Source organism: Hydra viridissima, unplaced genomic scaffold (genome assembly GCF_058129835.1).
Source record: "Hydra viridissima isolate aposymbiotic clone 2 unplaced genomic scaffold, HvirCarnegie_v1 scaffold_2, whole genome shotgun sequence".
Classification (NCBI taxonomy): Eukaryota; Metazoa; Cnidaria; class Hydrozoa; order Anthoathecata; family Hydridae; genus Hydra; species Hydra viridissima.
The window spans coordinates 10,761,152-10,783,380 of NW_028324301.1; the positions used below are offsets into that span (position 1 = coordinate 10,761,152).

At 30.2% G+C, this 22,229-nt stretch overlaps 1 protein-coding gene and 3 pseudogenes across 2 annotated transcripts; 2 read left to right on the forward strand and 2 right to left on the reverse strand.

Moving 5' to 3' along the window:
• Positions 1 to 5,690: 5,690 nt before the first annotated feature.
• Positions 5,691 to 6,551, reverse strand: LOC149891876 (uncharacterized; annotated as a pseudogene).
• A 2,826-nt stretch (positions 6,552 to 9,377) lies between these two features.
• Positions 9,378 to 10,413, forward strand: LOC149891877 (uncharacterized; annotated as a pseudogene).
• Positions 10,414 to 11,879: 1,466 nt separating this feature from the next.
• On the reverse strand, positions 11,880 to 13,955 carry LOC149891878 (uncharacterized). The gene is made up of 3 exons (XM_090079735.1): positions 13,833 to 13,955; positions 12,798 to 13,594; positions 11,880 to 12,742 (listed from the first exon to the last, which is right to left on the reverse strand). The coding sequence occupies exons 2-3, from the start codon at positions 13,592 to 13,594 to the stop codon at positions 11,980 to 11,982; spliced, it is 1,560 nt and encodes a 519-aa protein (XP_089935861.1). The 5' UTR covers positions 13,833 to 13,955; the 3' UTR covers positions 11,880 to 11,979.
• Positions 13,956 to 14,091: 136 nt separating this feature from the next.
• On the forward strand, positions 14,092 to 16,935 carry LOC149891879 (uncharacterized; annotated as a pseudogene). The gene is made up of 6 exons (XR_016450091.1): positions 14,092 to 14,886; positions 14,955 to 15,332; positions 15,537 to 15,661; positions 15,896 to 16,042; positions 16,145 to 16,549; positions 16,625 to 16,935. The product of XR_016450091.1 is annotated as an uncharacterized LOC149891879 (transcript).
• The last annotated feature ends 5,294 nt before the right edge of the window (positions 16,936 to 22,229 follow it).

The following is a 22,229-nucleotide window of genomic DNA, read 5'->3' on the forward strand; positions in this document are numbered from 1 at the left end:
GCCCCACCAGCATCGTTATGGCATTCTTTGAGAACCCTCCTTCTTTCTTCTTGACTATATAAGACAAGTCGTAGAGATTCATCTCTATTATAGTACAAACGTCCATCTGAAAATTTAACCATTTTTTAAACATAATTCAAAACTTAAAACTAAATATTTTAAATTGAATGGAAAGTTCTCAAATATTAAGTTATGAGTACTGACTTGCCTATTCCTGTAAAATTCTTTGCAGCTAATCTTAGCCCTCGTTTTTTACTGTTCAAAACAGTGTTTGCATACTTACCCTCTATTACGTATTGCCGGCGCTACTCCACTTTCCCCCCCCCCCCCCTAAGTTTATGATTGATTCTGATAGAGATTTTTATGCTGATTAAGAATCGTATAAAAACATGGGTCTCAAAATCAACGGAAAGTGCTCTAATCTGATGTTGAAAGTACAAAAATATACCACAAATCGCTAATATTCGCCATCTTGAATTCACTAACTTTACGGTTGATATTGTTTTTAACCGCAAAACATTGCCAGCCTGGTTTTTACTATAAGGAATTTTTTCTGGTTTAATATAGATAGCGATTCCACGGCTCAACGAAAAACATCTGACGTTTGACAAAAAACACGAAATTTTCATGAACTTTACTCTCATATCTTTTTGTATGCTTAAGCAAACACCTTGAGGTTTTTTGAATCAATTAGTGTTACTCAACCTCTTTCCAGCCAAATATAGAAAGTACTATGGATTATATGGCTTCATTTAAATTTTATCCATATCTTAAGACCACTTTTAAGAAAAAAGCTTGAAGCGGGAACGTTTTTTTAAAACGAAGCTTTTGGAGGTTAGGATTCCTTAATACTAAAACACATCCAATTTTTATAAAATTTTCCGTATATGTTAAAAAAGGGATGAGGAATCTAATGGAATGTGGACACTTTTTAACTTTTATACATAAATTTTTAGTTCTTAGCGTTTCAAAACTTCAAGGTTAATTTTTTTTAAAAAAAAAGTTTTTTTTAAAAGTGTCCAGGTGGAAATTGCAAGTTTAGTCTTTCCTCTTTTTATAACAAGTATTTATTTATGTTTTCTTGAAGAATAGATTCTAAGGATTTGTATACAGAAATTATGTATATATATATCTATATTCCTTCGCATATTTTATGACGTTTTTTATTTTTATTTTCGCGACGTAAGAATCATTGTATATGTTTATTTGAATTATAAAAAAATCGTCTGGAATGGCTAATATAGACGCGTAAGTTCTTTCCAGAGCTATCAGGCAGACGATCGAGTTATAAAGTTATAAAACGTGTCGCTCTTGCGAAATTGCGATTCCTTCTTATGAAATTTAGTTTTATAACAGAATTTACGATTATTTTTTCGGTTATATTTTTTTTTTTTTGTTATTAAAGAAAAAAATTAATTGGAAAGACAAACTTTCATAGAGTAATAAAAAAGGGCTTTCTTAATGTTCTTTGCAAAAAATGTTCTTAATAATTTTGTGTGGCTATGAAAATAGCCGTTTTTTGATTTACACAACCTTAGGCATGAATTATAATGTATGTTACGTTTGATGCACACAGGATGTCAAACAGGATATGCTGTTAAAACTTGATCCCAAAAGTGAAAAAACCGATTGGATCGGAAAATCTCTGCATCCACATAAACTCGGATAAATAATCAGCTACCATTTCGCGATTATTGGCCCCATCATTGATTTGAATTTTGCTTTTGCTCGACACCACATAGCTTCCACGTGATTTGTTGTTACACCTGTCTGTGGATCTACAAAGTTGAGGGTGTGGTTAACGGTACCATGTAAATATGCTGGAGCTTGCAAATCATTATATGCTCTCCACATGTCACTCCAGACAATAGAGCCAGGAAGTATCCATTGATGTATGATAGGAATTGATGTTGCAGCATCGCGGTTCTGGACAGGAATCAAAAAGTCTTTCTTCGTTGCAGGTTCATACCCACCAAATATCCACTGCTGCGGGATTATTCTACCAACTTAATATTTTCTTCGACAAAAAAACAGATTTATCTATTTCAACAATGCACCCTGGACCGCCTATTGGATCAGGGTTATTGAGGAAATATGAGACGCAAATGTCTCTGCAAAATTGATTCCAATCAACAATGGTGCTGTCGTTTCCGATATTTAACTCTTGCCTTAAATCACTTATTGATAATCCCCGGCTCTTACCTGCACTTCTACTCCAAGCGTAAGTTAAGCCCAATATTTGCCACAATTGTAGGTGAGATTTCTCAAAGAAGCTGCCTTTTCTAATGTTGAAGGTTCTTTTGCAGCGCTTGACTGGACATCTCCAAATAACTTGATCAACTGACCCATTCTTTGTTTGCTGTGTGCAGGGCACGTTACATACACTACAATTCATGCTTTCAGCGAGTAAACCATAAGTTCTGCACCAGTGAATTGTAGCTTCGATATCGTATTTGAATTTTGCTCCTATTTCTGTCAAAGAAAGTGAGTCAAAAGCGTCTATTGTTGGTCTTCGAAGAGCCATGATATGTAGATAAATGAAGAAGTACAAAAACTATTCTGAAGCACTCCTTTTTATATGACAAACATAATGAAAATGAATTCACGGGGGGTTAACTTGAAGTTCTAAAAGAAAGTCAATAGTTTTAAAGAATTATTTTTATAATAAAAAAATTTTTATCTTGTTTTAAAGTGAATTGTAGAATATAATCAATGAAAGAATTTTTCAACTTATTTGACAAAAGTTTTAAAAGACACTCAAGCTAACAAACTAAGAATCCAGTTGAAGCAAATTGACGCGATAAGAGTAAATGCCATTGAATTTCATTACCTGCTAAGAGAAAAAAAATGCGGTCAATACACCTGATTATGAACTTAACGCACCGGTTCTTTGTTCTTTTATTCGAAATCTTTTATATAAAAAATAAAAACCAGGCTGTTGATACTTTGAAAGGATAACTTTTAAACAAAAAAAAAATCACTTTTCAAGATGGCGAATATTAGCGATTTGTGGTATATTTTTGTACTTTCAACCACTGATCTCAAAATATAACTGGATAGCGTATTCAATTGCCTTTTTCAAAAAAAATTGAAGCCAAAATTGGCCTCCCAAGATGGCGGCGATCGGAGTTCCTAGCGATGATCGATGTACATTTTATAAGGCTTTTTACAGAAATATTAAAGAAAATAAATAGAGTTTTGAAAGAAAAACTAGACTATGAAACAAAGTTTTAATGACTTTAAAGAAATGAAATGATTTCTAAAAAAATCAGACAATTAAAGTAATTATTTTGATACTAAGGTACAAAATATTCAATACTTTCGATTAAATATTTACTTTACGATTAAATAATATTTATGCATAATCTATGTACCTTTTAGTTCTTAGTTACCCAATGCAGTGTGCAAGAAGGTTGATAACATGACTGTATGGTAAGCGGCAGTGGTGTCTATTTACAATTTTGACAAATTTTATATTTTCGATTTTTGTAGCAAGATACCAGATATGTACATGCTGCATGAACTATTAGCTGAGGCTGTGAGTACACACAACTCAGGGGTTCCTTCTAGGATTATTTAATAAATATATGTAATTAATGGATATAGTATTTAATAAAAATATTAAGTACAAAATGTTATTTTTTAATATATATTATTTTACTTATATATTATTCTTTGTAATATTTCAGCTCTCAATAATTGAGTCAATTGTTTTTAACCTATTATTCAAAACAAATCATTAAGGGAATGTTTTGATAACATATGTTTTGTATGTTATCAAACATTATCAACATTATGTATCTTATTAAAAAACTTATGCTATGTAAATTTACAATAAACCATCTGCATTAAATGTTGGAATGCATTAGTACTTTCTTATCATAACAAACCAGTTTTTTAAAATTCAAAGACAGAGGAGGTTTAATTAAACCAACCAAAAGTGTTGCTATCATATGCGAAGAAACTGAAAGATGTTTCCATAGGTTGCTTGCCTCAATAAATGGCAACCTTCCAAATGAAATAAGAATTCAAAATGCCATTTCTAGTGCTGTTTTGAGATCAGTTGATTACTCAAAAATATTTAATGAACAAACTTCTCATATGTTTGACTCAGCTATAACTGATAACCATTTATTTGCACTGATTAAACTTATTTCAGAAAACTATGCAAAAATATATCTTTATCACCTGGGTAAAAAACAAACTGCCAAAATATAATCCGGTCAAAATAAACATTTCAATTTACAATAATTCGCATAAAGCTGAAAATTGGTACATACCTTTAGGATATTATTACAAATAAAATATTAAAAGTCCCCACCGATCCCATATCTGCAAAAAAAGTTATTAAAGGTTAAAGATTAAAAAAAATAGTTTTTTCTTTTTTTCTAATTAATGATAAGTTTTATCATAATAAAGATCAAACAAAAGTATTACATCATGAAAGTATTTAATAAAATTGCCTTTATACATTTTTATAAGAATCGTTATTCCTGAGGTATTGCAATGCTTGCGAAACATTGAAGAAGATATTGCAAGAATATATTGCGAGAAAATATATAGCAAAAATATATTAAGTATAATGCGATTTTAATTAAAATGCATTGCTAGAAAAGATATTGCGATTCTTGTGAAATTACGAAATTAATATAATATAAATATTACTAAATTAATATATATATATAAATAATATATACATAATATTTGCATATATTATTTATTATTAAACGCATTATATGTATTATATATTCGTAGGCCTAACAACAGACATAATGCTGTGGCTGATACTTGTACAAACTAATTTTAAATGTTCTAATTTTTCATCGTTTATTTTTCAAAGTAACTTGCTCTAAAAAATATTGATTGAATGTCCTCTCGAATGATTGCTGCCGCAGTTTTTAAAATTCGAAATCGTTCTTCTTCTTTATTTTGGCTTTTCTTCTCATACCAAGCTTGGTTAAGAATATCGCTATGATTGTCAAAAAAAACAGATAAATGTTAATTTTCCCGGTGTCATGTTAATATTTTACTCCGTTGAAATTTTACTGCGCAGTAAAATTTTAACGCTATAATTTTACTGCGCAGTAAAATTTTAACGTTAAAAATTTACTGCGCAGTAAAATTTTAATGTTAAAAATTTACTGCGCTCGTTATTTTTTTACTGTCATCAAGAAAAGAAGAGATGTTAAAGTTTTTGGGAGGGGCGGGTAAAAATATACATGTTTTATAAAACTAAGGGTACTTCAATTTTTCTTTTAATGAAACTTTTATTATTTAATGAATACATTAAATGATAGTTTACTTTCCAGGCCAGATTTTGATTCACTTTTTTATGTAAAGCTATGCATTTTCCCTTATTTTTTTTGCAATACATCAATTTGTTGTCTATAATTTCAAAGTTTTTACATTGCCTTTTAAAGTTTGCCTTTTTTCCTTTCTCATTTACACCTTCAGGAAACTTTTTGTCATTCAAGTATTTCCTGATATCATGAAAGTTAATATTTTTTTACATCTTGAAAACGTCAAAAAAATAAACGCCAGAAACTGTATATTAAAAAAGTCAGTAAAAAAATAACGATAGCAGTTTTACTTTTTACAAAATTCCAACGTTGAAATTTTACTGCGCAGTAAAATTTTTACTTTGGAATTTTGCTGCGCAGTAAAATTTTAATGGCAGTAAATTAAAAACGCTACACCGGTTTTTCAGCGATAATAATTTTATTGCCGAACTTCAACTTTAAACGTGTCTTAATTGTTCTGTTATCTAAATGTGGATTTTTGCAAATATTTTTTAGTTCTTCTAATGAAAACTGGCAGTCATCGCTATTTTCAATGTATTTAAATATTTTTTCCATCGCAACATTTGTAGATTCATCTTGAGAACGACCGATTTTACACCAACTGGTTGGCCTCAAGAAAGAATTATAACAGGTATTATGATATTTAGCCTCAGCAGCAGCTAAATCAAATTCATATTCAATGCGTGAAGTAACCTTTTTTGCTTCCTCGTCAGAATGACTCCATGCTACCTTCAGAATTTATTCTTTAAATTCAAGAGTCGCAACTTTATGAATTTTACGCCAAACTTTCTTCGCTTTCTTCTTCTCGGCCTCCTGCTTTGCTTCATCGCCGCAAAATAAGCAACATTTTTTTAAACAAAAAAGTGATTCACTTACGCGCGCTCTGGTACGAGGTGGACTATTTTCAGATGTGCTGACTTGATCTATATCTTACTGTCTTTTAAATGCAACAATAGTACTCTTCCGAGTATACTTTTTACGGCACACCACATGAATCGTCACAGACTTCAGATCTTTGAGGTATTCATAAAACCCGTCACTTCTTTTAACACTTGTATCAATCAAAGTCTTCATTCCACGATCAACAACAACAGTTTCACTTGCTATTAAAAGTTTACTACATATAAAACATAGTTGCGACATTTTAATAAAAGTATTAAACGGTTCCAATCGTAATAAAAAATACTGCTCGATACTCTTAACTGCAACGGAACGTTCAACGCTAAAAGTATTTCATTGTTCGTAACTTTGTTCTAAGAATTTTGGGAAGTCAGACGAGAAAAATCAGTTGAAAAAATTATTTGAAAAAAGCATTTTTCATTGTTCTTATACAAGTTCAGAGAAAAGCCGACGAAATAGTTTATTCAAAAATGCGTTTAAATGCCGTTCGCTTTTGTTTGACCTATTTTTATGATTAAAACTTTTCTTTTTTTTTTTTTAAAAAAAATAACTTTTTTTTATACCTTAAACCTTGAAGAACTTTTTTTGCAGATATGGGATCGATGGGGACTTTTAATACTTTATTTGTAATAATGTGCTCAAGGTATGTACAAATTTTCAGCTCTATGCGAATTATTGCAAATCTACCACTATTTTTTTGTCTATTTTGACCGGATTAATAACTGGAAAAAAGCTTAGGAAGCAATTAACAAAACTTATCCTATTCAAAAACCAATCAAAAATATTTTTATGATATGATATGATATATATATAATAACTCTAGAAGGAACCTCTGAGTTGTGTGAAATCACAGCGCTCAGTTAATAGTTCATGCAGCATTTATAATTTTTTAGTGCCTATCTAATGAACTAATGCCTAGAAAACATTTTATCTTAAAAATAAAATCAGCTGCCTACCATGCTGTTGTGTTATTAACCTTCTAGCACACAGCATTGGGTAGTTAAGAACTAAAAGGTACATAAATTATATAACAAATGCTAACTATTTGAAACTTGAGATTTCTGCACAAGCAAACAAATACTTTTTCTTTACTTTTATTAAACAAACCAAATTTAAGCAAATTAAAATTAAAATTTGTACTTAGTTTTACTGAGAATTTTTATTTTATCATATTTATTCTAAAAAACGAAAAACAGAAAGTTAATATAGAGCAACTTATTGTAAAAATATGTTTTGTTAAATAAAAAAATATTTATATTTGAAATTTATGTAAATATGTAATATTCCGTTATTTTTATGAAAAAAATCTTATGTTAAACAAAAAAACTAGATTTTTATTAGAAATTAATATATTTGTCAATATTTGAACTCAAGATATAAAACTTGATTATCATCAGTTTCTTAATTTTCATATCACCATTCCTTAATTCCGCCGCCATCTTGGGAGGCCAAAACTGGCTTCAAAAAATTATTTCGTATACGCTATCCAGTTATATTTTGAGATCAGTGACTTTCAACATCAGATTAGAGCACTTTCCGTTGATTTTGAGACCCATGTTTTTATACGATTCTTAATCAGCATAAAATTCTCTATCAGAATCAATCATAAAATTAGGGGGGGGGGGGGGAGAAAGTGGAGTAGCGCCCGTATTGCCTAATCTCTTCAAGACGTAACTCTTGAGTTTTAGCATTGATCTTAGGCATTGTTTAAGAATAAATGTAAAAATAATATATCAGAATATGCCAGTTTATTTATTTGAAAGCTTTTTTCAATATCGGAATTAAATTTATGGGTGTTGTTGTTTAGTTAATATGGGTGTTCTTTAGTTTTCGGGCGGACCTCTTAAGCCAATCGGCGTGCGACTAGGAAATAAATTTATGGGGGAAATAAATTTGTACAACACCGGCCCACTCTGAATTTGTTTTTGTTTCATATAAAGATACCTAGTAACTAATTGTAAAAAAAAAAATTAAATTCACGTCTATCAAAGGGTATTTTTTTGGTAACAATATTTCTGAAATTATTTAACTCTTGACATTTTTTAGAGGTAAAATTTACAGTAAATGCCCCCAAAACTTAATTTTGCCTCAGGCCCCAAGTGAGTTCGAAGCGTCCCGGCTCTGTTGTTTTTAATGAAAATAAAATAAAATAATAATAATTAAGTAAAACCATTTTACTTTTTATTAAACTGTATTTTACATTTTCAGGAGAATCTGCTCTGTGTAAAACTTGTGGAAATAAGCTTGCAACAAAGCAAGCAAATACTACTGGCTTGCGAAGGCATATTCAAACACAACATAAGAAGTTATTCATCGAACTTCAAAAAAAAGAAGAAGAGCGGAGATCACAATTAGATGAAGAACTAAACGTAATCGAGGCAGATGCTTCTGGATCCGCAAAAGCCTTCAAAACTCTCACTCTCCCGAAGAAGGCGGTTACAAAAAAGTGGCCACTTCAAGATCGGCGTTAATTAGTAGTTGATCATACTTTGATTGCTACTGAGTGCTTGATGTTCAGTTTTGCTGATTCTGAAAATTTTAAGAGGTTTATGAACAAATTATTACCAAATGCCACAATAAAATATTCAACGACTTTCTCAAAAAATAAACTCCCTCAGCTTTACCATACACTGAAGGTAGTAATGCATGAAGTTATGGAAAAAGAGCTCATAAATTTTAATCAGGTTGCCATAGGAAACAAAGGAAAATGATTCATTCATGTCCGTGACATTACATTATATCTTGCTAGACTTTGCCCTAAAGAAATTTACACCGGAAGTGTGCCTATTCAAAGAGCGACACACTGGAATCAACATTGCAAAAGCACTTGATAACACACTCTCATACCCTGAATCATTAAAAAAAATACCCAATAAACTGTGTGTTATTGATCAGGCATCAAACATGGCATGTGCTCTAAACAACAGTGTGTCTTTAATAACTAAAGAAGAAGGTTCTGTTTCATGCAATGATCATAAACTCAACACTGCACTTCAAATAACAGTTGAGGGTACCCCGGAACTGAAAGATGCTTTTCTTAAAGCCAGCTCACTTACTATCAGGCTTCATAAATCGACAGCCTTCAGTGCTTCGTTGAAAGATGCTTGTTCTAGGTTATATGTGAGTTATCTCAAAATACCCTCCACAGTAACCACGAGATGGAACAGCCATTACGATATGCTGCACGTCATGCTTCGACTGAAGGTTCCACTCATATACTTACGCGATACAGAAGGTGATGATTGGAAAAAAACCGTACCTACAAATGAACAGTTCCTACTTTTTGAAGCTATTGTTCCAGTGTTTAAATCTGTTAAAGAATTATCAGTTTTTTTATCTTCTGACACAGAGATCCGAATTGACATGTCGCTGTGGAAAGTAACAGCACTCATCGAGAAAGAAAAAAATAACTATGTTACTCATGGAAACAAAAAATTAGTAGAAAAATTCTTAGAGGACTTATTATCAGAACTAAATAAGAGATTCCCAGACAAAGGCCGTAAATTACCCACATTTGCACTAGGATATTACCTTCATCCATTTTTTCGTGGACACCTTGATGTTGACGATGAAAATATTCAAAAACTGGTTGAAAACCATCCCACAACCAAAGAGTACTATAAGAATTCTTCATTGTCTGTCTCAAGCTCCAGTAATAACAACGGTAGTAACGATTCCGTTGCTGATAATGAACAAGGTTGGGAGGAAAATGAGTACAATATTATTTTAGCAAAGTATAAGGAAGATACTAATTCACATCATATACACGAAAACACTCCTATTAAGCTTGAAATGGAAAAATACCAAAAAACAATAAGATCCAAAAATGCTGGAAAAACTGACACCTTAGCATGGTGGAAGCAGCATGCAGCGGAACTTCCTGTTCTTTCGGGTGTTACAAGATCTTGGTTGGCAACTCCACCAACCTCTGTATCATCTGAAAGAGCATTTTCTGCTTCTGGCCTTGTCATCACTGATCGTAGATACAATCTCAATAGTGACAAGGCAGATAAGCTTGTATTTATAATGCAGAACTATTCCGCTCTTGAAAATTACGATAAAAAATGGCCCATCGAACAAGAAAATGATAGTGATATAGGACATGAATCAGACTTAGCTTTGCCAATATTAATAGAAGAAAATCCTAAAATACCAACGAAAGTACGGCAAAGGAAAAAACAACGACGATAGCCAAAGTATTGTAGATTATTAAAAAGCAATAAGTAAATCTCTAAAAAGCAATTGTACTTGTATTTTGTTTATAAAAAATTCAATAAGTCACATTTTAATTTTTTGTTTTTTTGTTTTATTGAATCTCGATTCGAGACCATGCGATACTATACGATTCTTTCTATTATCGGTATCGTTTAATATCGAAGCGATATTGATAGTATAGACCTTCCTTCTCGAAATCGAGTGGTATCGAACCGATACTGATAGTACCGACATTAGTATATAAGCGATACCACGCGATACGAGACCATTCTTCTCGGTATCGACTTATACGATACCGATTATCTAGTATCTGGTTTTTTGCGCCAAAAAAGTTTTCATCCACTTTACAAAAATCAAATCAAATTGTTATGCAAACTCAATTTGCTAGTGTTTTAATATCTTATGTTTCCACCACGAGCTTTTATTACCTCATGTAGTCTGTTTTTCATAGTATCAACTAATTTTTGGGTAATTTCTGGAGTGATTTTTTAGAATGTTTAAATACACATTTTGATCTATATTTCCATCAATGAAAACCAAGTTTCCTACACCTGAAGCACTCATACAACTCCACACTAAAACACTTCCTCCACCATGCTTCACCGTTGGACACAAGTTTTGTTTTTTAAATGCTTCATTTGGTTTTCTACAAACTTTAACTCTTCCATCTGATGAAAACACATTAAATTTTGACTCATTGGTGAAAAGGACAGATTCCCAGAATGTTTGTGGTTCATTAATATAAACCCTTGCAAAGTGTATTCATTTGGTTTTGTTTACTTTGCTGATGTAAGGCTTTTTCAATGGTACTCTACCATTGTATCCAGCTCTTCTTAAGGTTATTCTAATAGTTTCAGGATCCACTTTTATATTGTAATCATTTTGCAGCATTCCAGCAAGTTTTGGAGCACTTATTTTAGGATTCTGGATGACTTTTATTATTTTAACGGGATACTTATTTAACGCCATTATAGGCGTTAAATAAGTATCCCGTTAAAAAAGTAGACAAAATGAGCAATCAAGGCAATATTTTTAACACCAAACGTAATTTTAAACTTAATTTTAAATTTTAAGTTAAGATTAAGTTAAAGTTTTGTAAAATCCTTATTAAAAAGTATGACTTTAAAAATAATCTTATAAGAACTTAATATTTGCAATCATATTTAACGTAGGGGAGAACGGGGTGAGATGGGACAAAAAAATTTGCTTGTGTGCTGCGCTTTAAATTTTCCACAAAAACCATACAAATCGGTTTAAAACTATAGTCCAATGAATTGTCATGTTAAATTGTTACAAAACCCATTATTTAACCATCAAATTAAGTTCAAGGGCTTGGTTTTTTAAAGTGACACTGTTTGTCCCATGTCACCCCATGTTGGGATGAAATGGGACAATGGTTGGGGTGAAATGGGACAAAAATAGAAACAAATAATTTTAAGCATTATTTTATTGTTTTTTCTACTCCTTATAAAACATAACAATACACAAAATTTATTTATGTTTAACAAAAATAAAATACCATTCTAAATACATTTGTAACTTTGTTCAACAGGTTGCTTGATGTTTAAATTGAGTCAAAATTACGTTGATGTCTGAGGGGGTAACTTTTTTTCTTTTTCTTATCTTTATCTTCTTTTTTTCTTTTACATTCTGATAAACTTTCAACTAGTTCATTTCTTGTTGGTGTGTCAATCAATACCAGAGACCTAGAACATTTTCTTTTTGCACTTTTTTTCTTTGCCACCCTTTCACCCGCTTTTGGAAATGGCCTTATATCTTCTGCTGTCCAATGGTAGGCAGAAGTGCTGATTTGCTGTTTCTTTTCATTAATAATTTCAGATACAATACACAGTGATGTGTGGATTGTTTGTTTGTCGGAATTGTCATTTGCTGGAAATGGTCGATCAGATACATAAGAACATAAAAAGTCAACATCACTGAAAACAAATGGATTGTACGGGAAAATGCCAGCTGCTTTAAATACATTTTGAAAGTTTTGGGAAGTAAAGGCTCTTGTATAAGCTATTCCTAAATTTTCAGAAATGCCATATATCTTCATAGGAGTATTTGGATGTGCCTTTATTGTAAAATCACATGCTGAATTGTAAAATTTCTTTAATGGCCCAAATGCTGATCTGTCAAGTGGTTGGAGTTTGTGGCTGCAATGGGGTGGCAATCTCAAGAGCACAACATTGCTTTCCTTAGCTTTATCCATCAGTTCAATCGATATTTGAGCTTTGTGGTTGTCCATTATTAAAAGTAATGGATGATCCTTGGTAGGATGTCCATACTCCACAAAATGATCAAACCATTTCAAAATAATATTTTGAAATATATTTATCCATCCACTAGGATTAGCATAATAAAATAGCATGATAAATAGTATTTATCCATCCACTAGGATTAGCATCACCTTTTGTACCTGTTGGTGCACCTTTAAGCATATGGCTACGAAAGTGGACATGAGGAAATATCAAAAACGGTGGAATAAAATTTCCAAGGGCATTAATGCAACCCACCATTGTAACTAGGGTTTCCCTTTCAGCAGAAGTTACCTGTCCTACTTGCTTTACTCCTTTACCAGCAATCACTTTCACTGGCTTATGAACAGTTGTCAGACCTGTTTCATCAATATTGTAAATGCAATCAGCAGAAAAGTTATAGCGCTTCTGCACACTGTCAAGGTTTTTGAAGAAAGTATCTACATTTGTGCGATTGAAACTAGTTGTTCGACTGAGGCTGGTAGCTTCTGGCGTACAAATAAATAATTTTGTACAATTTAAGAATAAATAAAACCTTTCAGTTCTAGCTGTTTCACTCTTTTTCCAGTTTTCTGGTATTTTAGTGTCATTTTTAATTGCATATTGATATGCAAGTTGCTTTGTTTCTCTAACATCAAGTCCATAATGCATATTAGATGCTTGACGAAGATATATTGAAAGTTCATCTTCTTGTGTCTTACTTAAAATATATTTATGTTGTTCATCAAAGTATAAGCTACTGTAAGAAGTTTCTTTATTAACCTTTATTTTCCGCTGTAAACTTGATTTTGAAATTGTATACTCTTGTGCAGCTGCTCGTAGTGATAAACTGCCGGATTCGACAGCCATCACAGCAGCTTTTATTGAATGAGTATCAGGCTTTAACCGACTTATCACTCGTTTGTACTTTCTTGGCATCTGAAAAATTATTACTCAAATTACTCACTCCATTATTAAAAAAAATTACGCTTTTTTTAATTGCATTAACCAAAATCCAGATTAGGCTATAAATTTTAAATTTATTTTAATGAAAATAAAATAGTATCACAACCCTATAAAACTTATAATGTGATTAAATTTAATAAGGCTAATAGTGAAGAACTTTATTTAAACTGAATTTAAAAACAAAAATGATTGGCATTAAAACAATACTTACTGTGAAAGATATCTTCAGGACAAAATAACAAAGAAATCCAATATAATAATTATTATTTTTTATGATAAAAAACACTTTACACAGGTCAGAAATTTAAGGTTTAAGTTTACTATCCGAGTACCCCAAAAATGTTAACAAATATAGTAAGTGGGGCATCTGGACACTTTATTTTCATATTTAGAAAAATCTGGGAGGTATCACATTTTTAGAAAATTGACATAGAAAATCTGCTAAAAAGTCATTATTTTCGTACTTAAAAAAACTAAATATACTGACAGAAAGTTGAAGTTTATTTTAAAAAATGTTCATATACCAACTTTTCAAGGTCTTTAATTTAATATTTATACATAAACATTATTAGAATACACAAAGTTGGTCAAAAAAACATTTTTTATTAAATATATTTCTTTTTGACTACGCATTTTTATTTTTACTTTATTATAGATACCTAATATATAGAATCTATGGCTCCTCTGCTCTCTAAGGAGAAGAGAGAATACCATTTTAAAAGAAATCATGTACTTTTTCAAAAGATCATTTGCTGTTGCTGCCTTGAAAAGAACAACAAATGCAGTTAATAAAAATTTGGAAGGTCTGGTTCAAGTTTTCTGTAAGCCTGAGTTTTCACTTAAAGTATTTGCCTACCCTACAGGATTATACCCAGGTTGCAAGAAAAACTTGTATCTCTGTAAGGCTGGTAAAACTATTGCAGACACAGTTTCTTTAAAATGGAAAAATTCTGATTTGTCTAGCTTGCAAACCTCTAGAGATTGCTCAGTATTATGCAGTATATGCAGTCAAGGAAGAAATAGATTATTAAATAAAAGTATGAAAAAGGGAACTAGAGCAACACTGAAACTTTGCCAAATATGTTTATGTGAAATTGCTAAAGGTAAACCCCACAAATGTTCCCCTTTAAAGAGTAGCACAAATCTTTCTAAGAGTATTTCTAAAATTTCTAAAAAAGTAAAAGAACAAGTAGCTTCTTCCCTTCTTAAAGAAATTTATTCTGATCAAGGGCAAAGTCTAGGAGCTCAAGCCATTCTCAGAACAGGTAAAATATTGTTAAATAAAAATAGCTGTTATGTACGTTCTTAAAATAACAGTTTATATTATATTAAGGAGGTAAAAGTATTCATATTACACTTGGTACTCGGGAAAGTGACCAGAGAAAGATTCCTTATAATGAAGTAGAAGTTTTGGTAAATACCTTAGGACTTAGTCAATTGAAGTCAAATGAAATGTTAAAAACTTTGAGGAGAAGTGGTGTAAAGTTTGAGTCAAACATGGAGAAAGCCCTGGATGAAAAAAGTAAACTACTTTCCAACTTTTATGTCACTGAATTATTAGACTTTCAAGAAAAAGAAAATGATAATGACTATGCTACAGTAAAGAGACACTTGGTATATATTGAAGATATTACAGCATTTCTGGATTTTGTAATGAAATATCGAGGGCAGGTTCCACAAAACACATTTGTAAAGGTTGGAATAGATTCAGGTATTTATATTTAATTTATTTAATTTATATTACTTATGATATTTTAATTATCGTCTTTTTGGAAACTTGTTTTAAAAAACATTATTTGTACATATTTATATACAAATATGTATGTGTGTAAGTACATATATATATATATATATATATATATATATATATATATATATATATATATATATATATATATATATATATATATTATAGGTGGAGGATCACTGAAAGTTATAGTAAATCTGTTTGATCCAACCAAGGACAGGACAGAAGATAGCAGCTCCTTAGGATCATACTCAGGAGCAAATACGTCACTTGTTTTAGCTTATTGTGAAAGGGTAAGTGAGAATCATTCTAACATGACAATGATTGTGGAAAGATTAAAGTTGCATGAATGCAAGTACTCATTGGCTTCTGACATGAAGTTAATCAACATATTGCTAGGAATTTCAGTGTGTTTGTTTTAAATAATTTTAAGATAATAAGACATATCATGGTAAAAACTATATTAGGAAAAGGTTTTTTTTACCCTACAATATATTTATAAATTGAGTTATAATATAAAATTTTAGGCTCATGGAGGAAAGTATGCTTGCGCATGGTGTGAAGGTTCTTCAGAATTATTTGCTGGAGAGTTAAGAACATTTCAATCTTTGAATAATTACTATGAACTATATTCATCTGCAGGATCTCCGGTGAAAAGAATGAAAGAATATAAGGTATAAATGAATAAATATATTGTAAATATTATCGAAATTTATCATCCATTACCATTTTATCATTTTAAATAGGATAAAAAAAATTTATTTCCATATATTTAGAATGTCATTAATCCTTGTCTGCTTAAGATAGAAGACAAATCCCTAAGTATAATAAGAGAGATTCCATTACCAGAACTTCACCTTCTGATGGGATTTGTTAACCATGTGGCAGCATTTATAATGCAACTTTGGCCTGGATTTATAGATTGGGTCAAGAGCATTGGATGCCTTCGAAAAGGTTACCATGGAGGAACATTTGAAGGAAACACGTGTAGAGAGATACTTAAAAGTTGCGACAAACTTGAGTTGATAATGCCTGTTGAACTGTATCCTCTCTTAGAAACAATGAGAAAATTTAATAAGGTTGTTCATGGTGTCCTTGGCTATAAACTTGACCCAAACTATTCAATTTTAATTGAAAGTTTTACACAAAGCTATAAGGATGCGCAAGACTATTGCAGAGAGGTAATTGCTGTTTTCTTTACCCTTTGTATTTAAAACCAAGTTATTGATAAACATATTTATAGTAAGCTTTTTTAGTTTTTAGGTAAACAGTTCACGGTTACTTGGAAAGTACATGCTGTAACAGCACATCTGGAAACATATGTTGATTTGAGTGGCCTTTCCCTTGGGCAGTTTAATGAGCAGACATCTGAATCTTGCCATTCCAAGATGAAAAGTGTAATAAACAGGTTTGGAGTCTCGCAGTACAGCAACAAACATAAGGAAAGAAGCAAAAGAATTGCTGAAGTGTTCAATTCAAATAATTTATAAGTTATTGAACATTAATTGTACATGAAAACATAAACATTATTGAAATCTTTAGTTAAAAAAATTTGTATATTTATTCAAAAAGACATTATAAATATATTAGTACAAACAGTTTTTGAAATATTTTATTTATTATTTATTATATTATTATTATTTATATATATTAGGTTATTAGACATACAATACTAATACTTTACTATATTACAATACTAATAAATTATTTATATACTATCAATATGTTCTACTTTACTAAGCATACTATGTTCCTAATATTTAATATGTTCTAATACTATGTTCCTAATATTAATAATAATTATTTATATACTATCAATATGTTCTACTTTACTAAGCATACTATGTTCCTAATATAACTCAGGCATATCTAAACCTTTTTCACCAACTTAGATATATCTAAGAGCTGTCTAATGAAGTTGATGTGTAAATACAAAATTTAGGAGCATAAAAACTTGGAATATAAAGTTATTTTATGTTAATTTTACTGTTCCGTCAATATATTTAGTTTTTTTAAGTACAAAAATAATGACTTTTTAGCAGATTTTCTATGTCAATTTTCTAAAAATGTGATACCTCCCAGATTTTTCTAAATATGAAAATGAAGTGTCCAGATGCTCCACTTACTATATTTGTTAACATTTTTGGGGTACTCGGATAGTAAACTTAAACCTTAAATTTCTGACCTGTGTTTACTATAAAGTAAACATTGAAATCTTATCATAAACATAAACATAATTTTCTGCTCACTTGCTTTTTTACAAAAATATTGATTATAAAAGTTAAAGTACAGTAAATTAAAAAAATAATAAAATTGAACAGTGTCCCATTTCACCCTAATTCTCCTGTCCCAAGTCACCCCATCACAAGTAGGTGTGAGAAAACCTTTATTTTATATAGTTCTCGTAGCCATATGCTAATCATATTTCTTCAGTAGTTAAATAAAACAATAGTAAATAAATAAAAACCATAAACATAAAAATATATGCAAACAACACATAAATATTAAATATTAATGATGTCTTCAAAATCCAGGAAAATTGTTAGATTTTTACATATTCGCAAATAATCCGAAAAATAAATACTTCTGAAACTTAAAAAACACAATAATATGAAGAAGCTATTGCAAACTTATGACATAAAAAACTTTTGCTTTATTAAATTTTTCACTGAGATATTGCCAAGTCCCATCTCACCCCATTCTCCCCTAACAATATGATAAATAAAAATTCCTAAATTAGGAGCGCCGCACAGCCCTTGATGAACGATCTTATATTGCATTGTGTCTTATGTTTATAGATTGTGATATAAATGTTATAATATGTTTATATTTTGATATCTGGTGCCCACCCCACACGGTGCCTCCTGGATAAGTAATATTATCTCTTAATGTAATAGTATTTCTAAGAGTCATTTTAATTAAAAAATTTTTTAAAAAAGCAGCTTAATCTATAAATTTTCTGCTGATGAAAATTTTCATATAAGTGTAAAAAGTTAAAAGTCTATTACACTTAATAAACCTAGGAATCTATTTCTGATCTGGAAAACGAGTTAATGGTTTGAAATTTAACGAGTTCTAGGTTTTGATCTAAATATGATCTTAAACCTTCCATAAAGTTACAATTAAAAACCAGCATTATCCAAATTAAACCGTCCAAACACGCTTACATGGGATAATGTGAAAGCGATTAAAACATGTAGAAGATTACAATTACTTGGAAACAAAATGAGAAATGTAAAAAAAGACATTATAACATATTAAATTGTTAAAATTTTATTTTCCAAAATAAATTTACATTCAACTTTGTATTGTTATTAAACTTGTGACTTGTGTCCATTTAAATAGACTGTCGGTTGTTTGCCTTCTCAAATAAACACCAAGGATCGAGGTTTACCTATCAAATATACTTTTAACATAAGCGATGGAATCTTTTTCTTTAATTACTTCTAGCCATAAAAGCTTAAGTTGTCCTACCTAAAACTCAAAAAAAAAAAAAAAAAAGAAAGTTTTCATTCTTATTATAATTAAAATTATTTACTAGATAATTACAATAAATTGACAGATGAAACAAACAAAAAAGACAATGTTTGAATTTAAAAAAGTACTTGTAACCTGAAATGTAATCAGGCAATCTAAAGTGAAATATAAGAAAAATAATAATTTTTTAATTATAACTTTTACTTAATAGTCAGAATGATGATACAACTAGAATTTAAACTACAGTAACAATTTTTTTTAAAATAGTTAAATTATCATAATAAATCTAATTTAAAAAACTCTACAATAAACTCTAATATAAAACTGAGTAAACTCTAGTCTAGTTCCATCTTTACTACTTGTAACTCTAGTTCTAACTCTAACTTATAACTACTTCTTGTAACTCTACTTGTTGTATCTCTACTACTTATAACTCTAATCTAAAACCAAATCAATCAAAGACACTTAAAATTAGTTTTTGTTTAAAATAAGTTTTTGTTCAGAAAATATTTTTATGTATTTAACAAAAAGATTTCAAGTCATTATTCTCACAAAACAAAAATTAATAAATCAAATATCTAACTTTTATTAAGGTTTTCAAAAAATTATTATTACACAAAGTTTCTAAAATTACTAATTCTGCTATTATCACATGATTAGGTCAGTCTAATGCAAATATACACTCAAATATTTTTACTATTTTATAATCTAAAGAGACACTACATCAATATTATTTTATTGTACAGTGACAGAAATCATCACATTGAAATGATAATGAGCATACTTTTTTACCATATGATAAAGAAATGTAAGGAAGCATCTCCATTTTTTTTCTCTCAATACACTGCAGGAAATGAGACCTCATACTATTTTTATCCCAGATAATTAAACTTGAATCAAAACCATTGCATAAAGCAGTAGCATTTGCAATAGCATAAAGCCCACAATCATTTCCATTGTCTTGCTTTTGACATCTTATGACCTCCACATTCAAAGAAAAAATACATTCATTTATTAACAACAATTGTACAACTCTATGTACCAGTAATGGAACAGTGCCTTTATTAAATCCAGTAAACAGTGAGTCATAATACTGAACAGAATTAGAACCATTTTCAGATGTTAAATTACTTATTAGAACCCAATGCAAATTTCTAACAATAAGTGTCTGAACAAGCTTTCCAGAAATAGTATAACCACCAAAGTTTTTTGAATTAAAAATCCAAGAACTTTGAAATCCACCTACTTTAGGAAACTGGTGTGAAAGAAAGCTTTGTGCAATATCAATTAAAGTATCATTAAGCCAACAAGATAGATGTTTTAAAACATCTACGCACAGCTTGACTGACTGTGCTGATAATGTTGAATAAAAATTATTATCTACAGAATTGCAGGACAAACTAATCTTTTGGATTTAGATATACTTGTGTCAGTTAGAAAAGTTGGATGCTTTCTCTTGCTGGATTTTTTTAAAATTACTTTTAAATCATCTTTTTCAATTAATTGTTTAGTCATTATAAGACAATAATCATGCTCTTTTAAAATCAATTGGGTGGACAATGCTTGTTTGTCTGATAAATAAGGCTTGATGTTAGATAAAGCAACAGATTTTTTCCAAACTTTACCATTAACAGTTAAAATAGCACCAGTTTGTTTTTTTTCTGAAATGATTCCAGGTCCCAGCCAATCATGCTCCATCCAACTTCCTTTGCAACCAATTTTTCTGTAATTTCTTACTAAAACTTGGTCCCCTATTTTAAATGAAAATGACTTGCATCTTTTCAGTTGTTTAAAAGCATAATATTTTTTCATTTTAGTCTGGGTCTGAATAATATTGTTATTTACTTCTGCAACAACTTTACTATAAGAATCCATTTTTTCTTGAACTTGCTCATTGGATGCCTTATATTCAAAATTATTATTTTCATTAGTATCTAATTCAGTATTATTTAGCGACAAAGTTGAAAACAAGTTTGCTTCTCTGCCGAACATTAAAAAAAAGGGTGTGAATTTTATTGAATTTTGCACACATGTACATAGACCAAATAAAACAGCTTCTAACAATTCATCCCGATTGTCTTGGGTTTCATTGGATAATTTAGAAAGGGGTTTCTTAATTGTCTGATTTATTCTTTCATCTTGCCCATTAGTTTGAGGGTGGTAAGCAGAGGTTATCAAGTGTTTGATTTGAAATGAAAAGAACAAAAGTTCATTCAAACTATTTACAAATTCTGTGCCTTGACCAGAAAGAATTTTCTTTGGAGGACCAAATCGATAAAATAAAGTAGTAAGGCACTTTGAAACATAAAACGCTGACTTTTCAGGAATTGCAAAAGCTTCAATATATTTACTCCAAAGATCAGTTATAGTTAAAATGTATTTGTTTCCAAGTTTTGTAAGTGTAAGAGGTCCAATTAGATCTATATCCAAAATATTCCACAGTCCATTAACCTTAATAGGTTTTAATTCCGGAGCAACAGTTTTTATTTTCTCCATACATTGGCACTTGTCACATTCTTTTACCCATTTGTTAATATCATTAACCATCCTTAAAACTTAAATTTAACATAAAAAAAAAACTCAAACATGAATAAAATACGTAATGTTGTGATAATACCTAGCCAATAAAAAGAACTTTTTAGCTTTGCTCTAGCGTTGTTGAGACCAACATGAGCTCCATGATTAGAATCATGGACATCTTTAAACGCTATCATTTTTTCACAGTCGTTTATAGGAACTTTTAACTTTTTTAATGCAGTTACATAATATAATTTACCATCTAAAGTATATAAAAAGTTAGATTTAATTCAATGGTAATAACTTTTTATTCAACAAATTATAATGAAATGTTTACATACCACATAGTTTGAACTTTTTTGCATACTTCAAAAAAGATTTACGCTCTGATTTTTAATATTTCATCCTTACATCAGAGAGATATTGTTTTTTGCTCTGACTTTTAATGTTTCATCCTTAAGCTCTGATTTTTAATATTTTTCGCTCTGATTTTTAATATTTCATCCTTACATCAGGGTGACTTTTTTAACGGGCTACTTTACTGATCTCAAAATATATGTTATATTTTGAGATCAGTGGGGCTACTTATTTAACGTGACACCGTAACATTGTCCGCCTCCAGTCAAAAATACGGATTCCCGACGGGAAGACCTGTAATAAGTATCGCCATGGTATATATATATATATATATAACGTGGAAGTGTACTTAATAAAATAATACAGCTTAAATAAAACTAATATATTCAAATCAACTAATAAAGTACAGCTTAATTGCCAGCTAAATATTGGATATTTGTGTTTAGGGGAGCGAAGAGGGTTTAAAAAATTTGTAATTTACCTTTTGGGAAGGTGGGTGACAAAAATGAT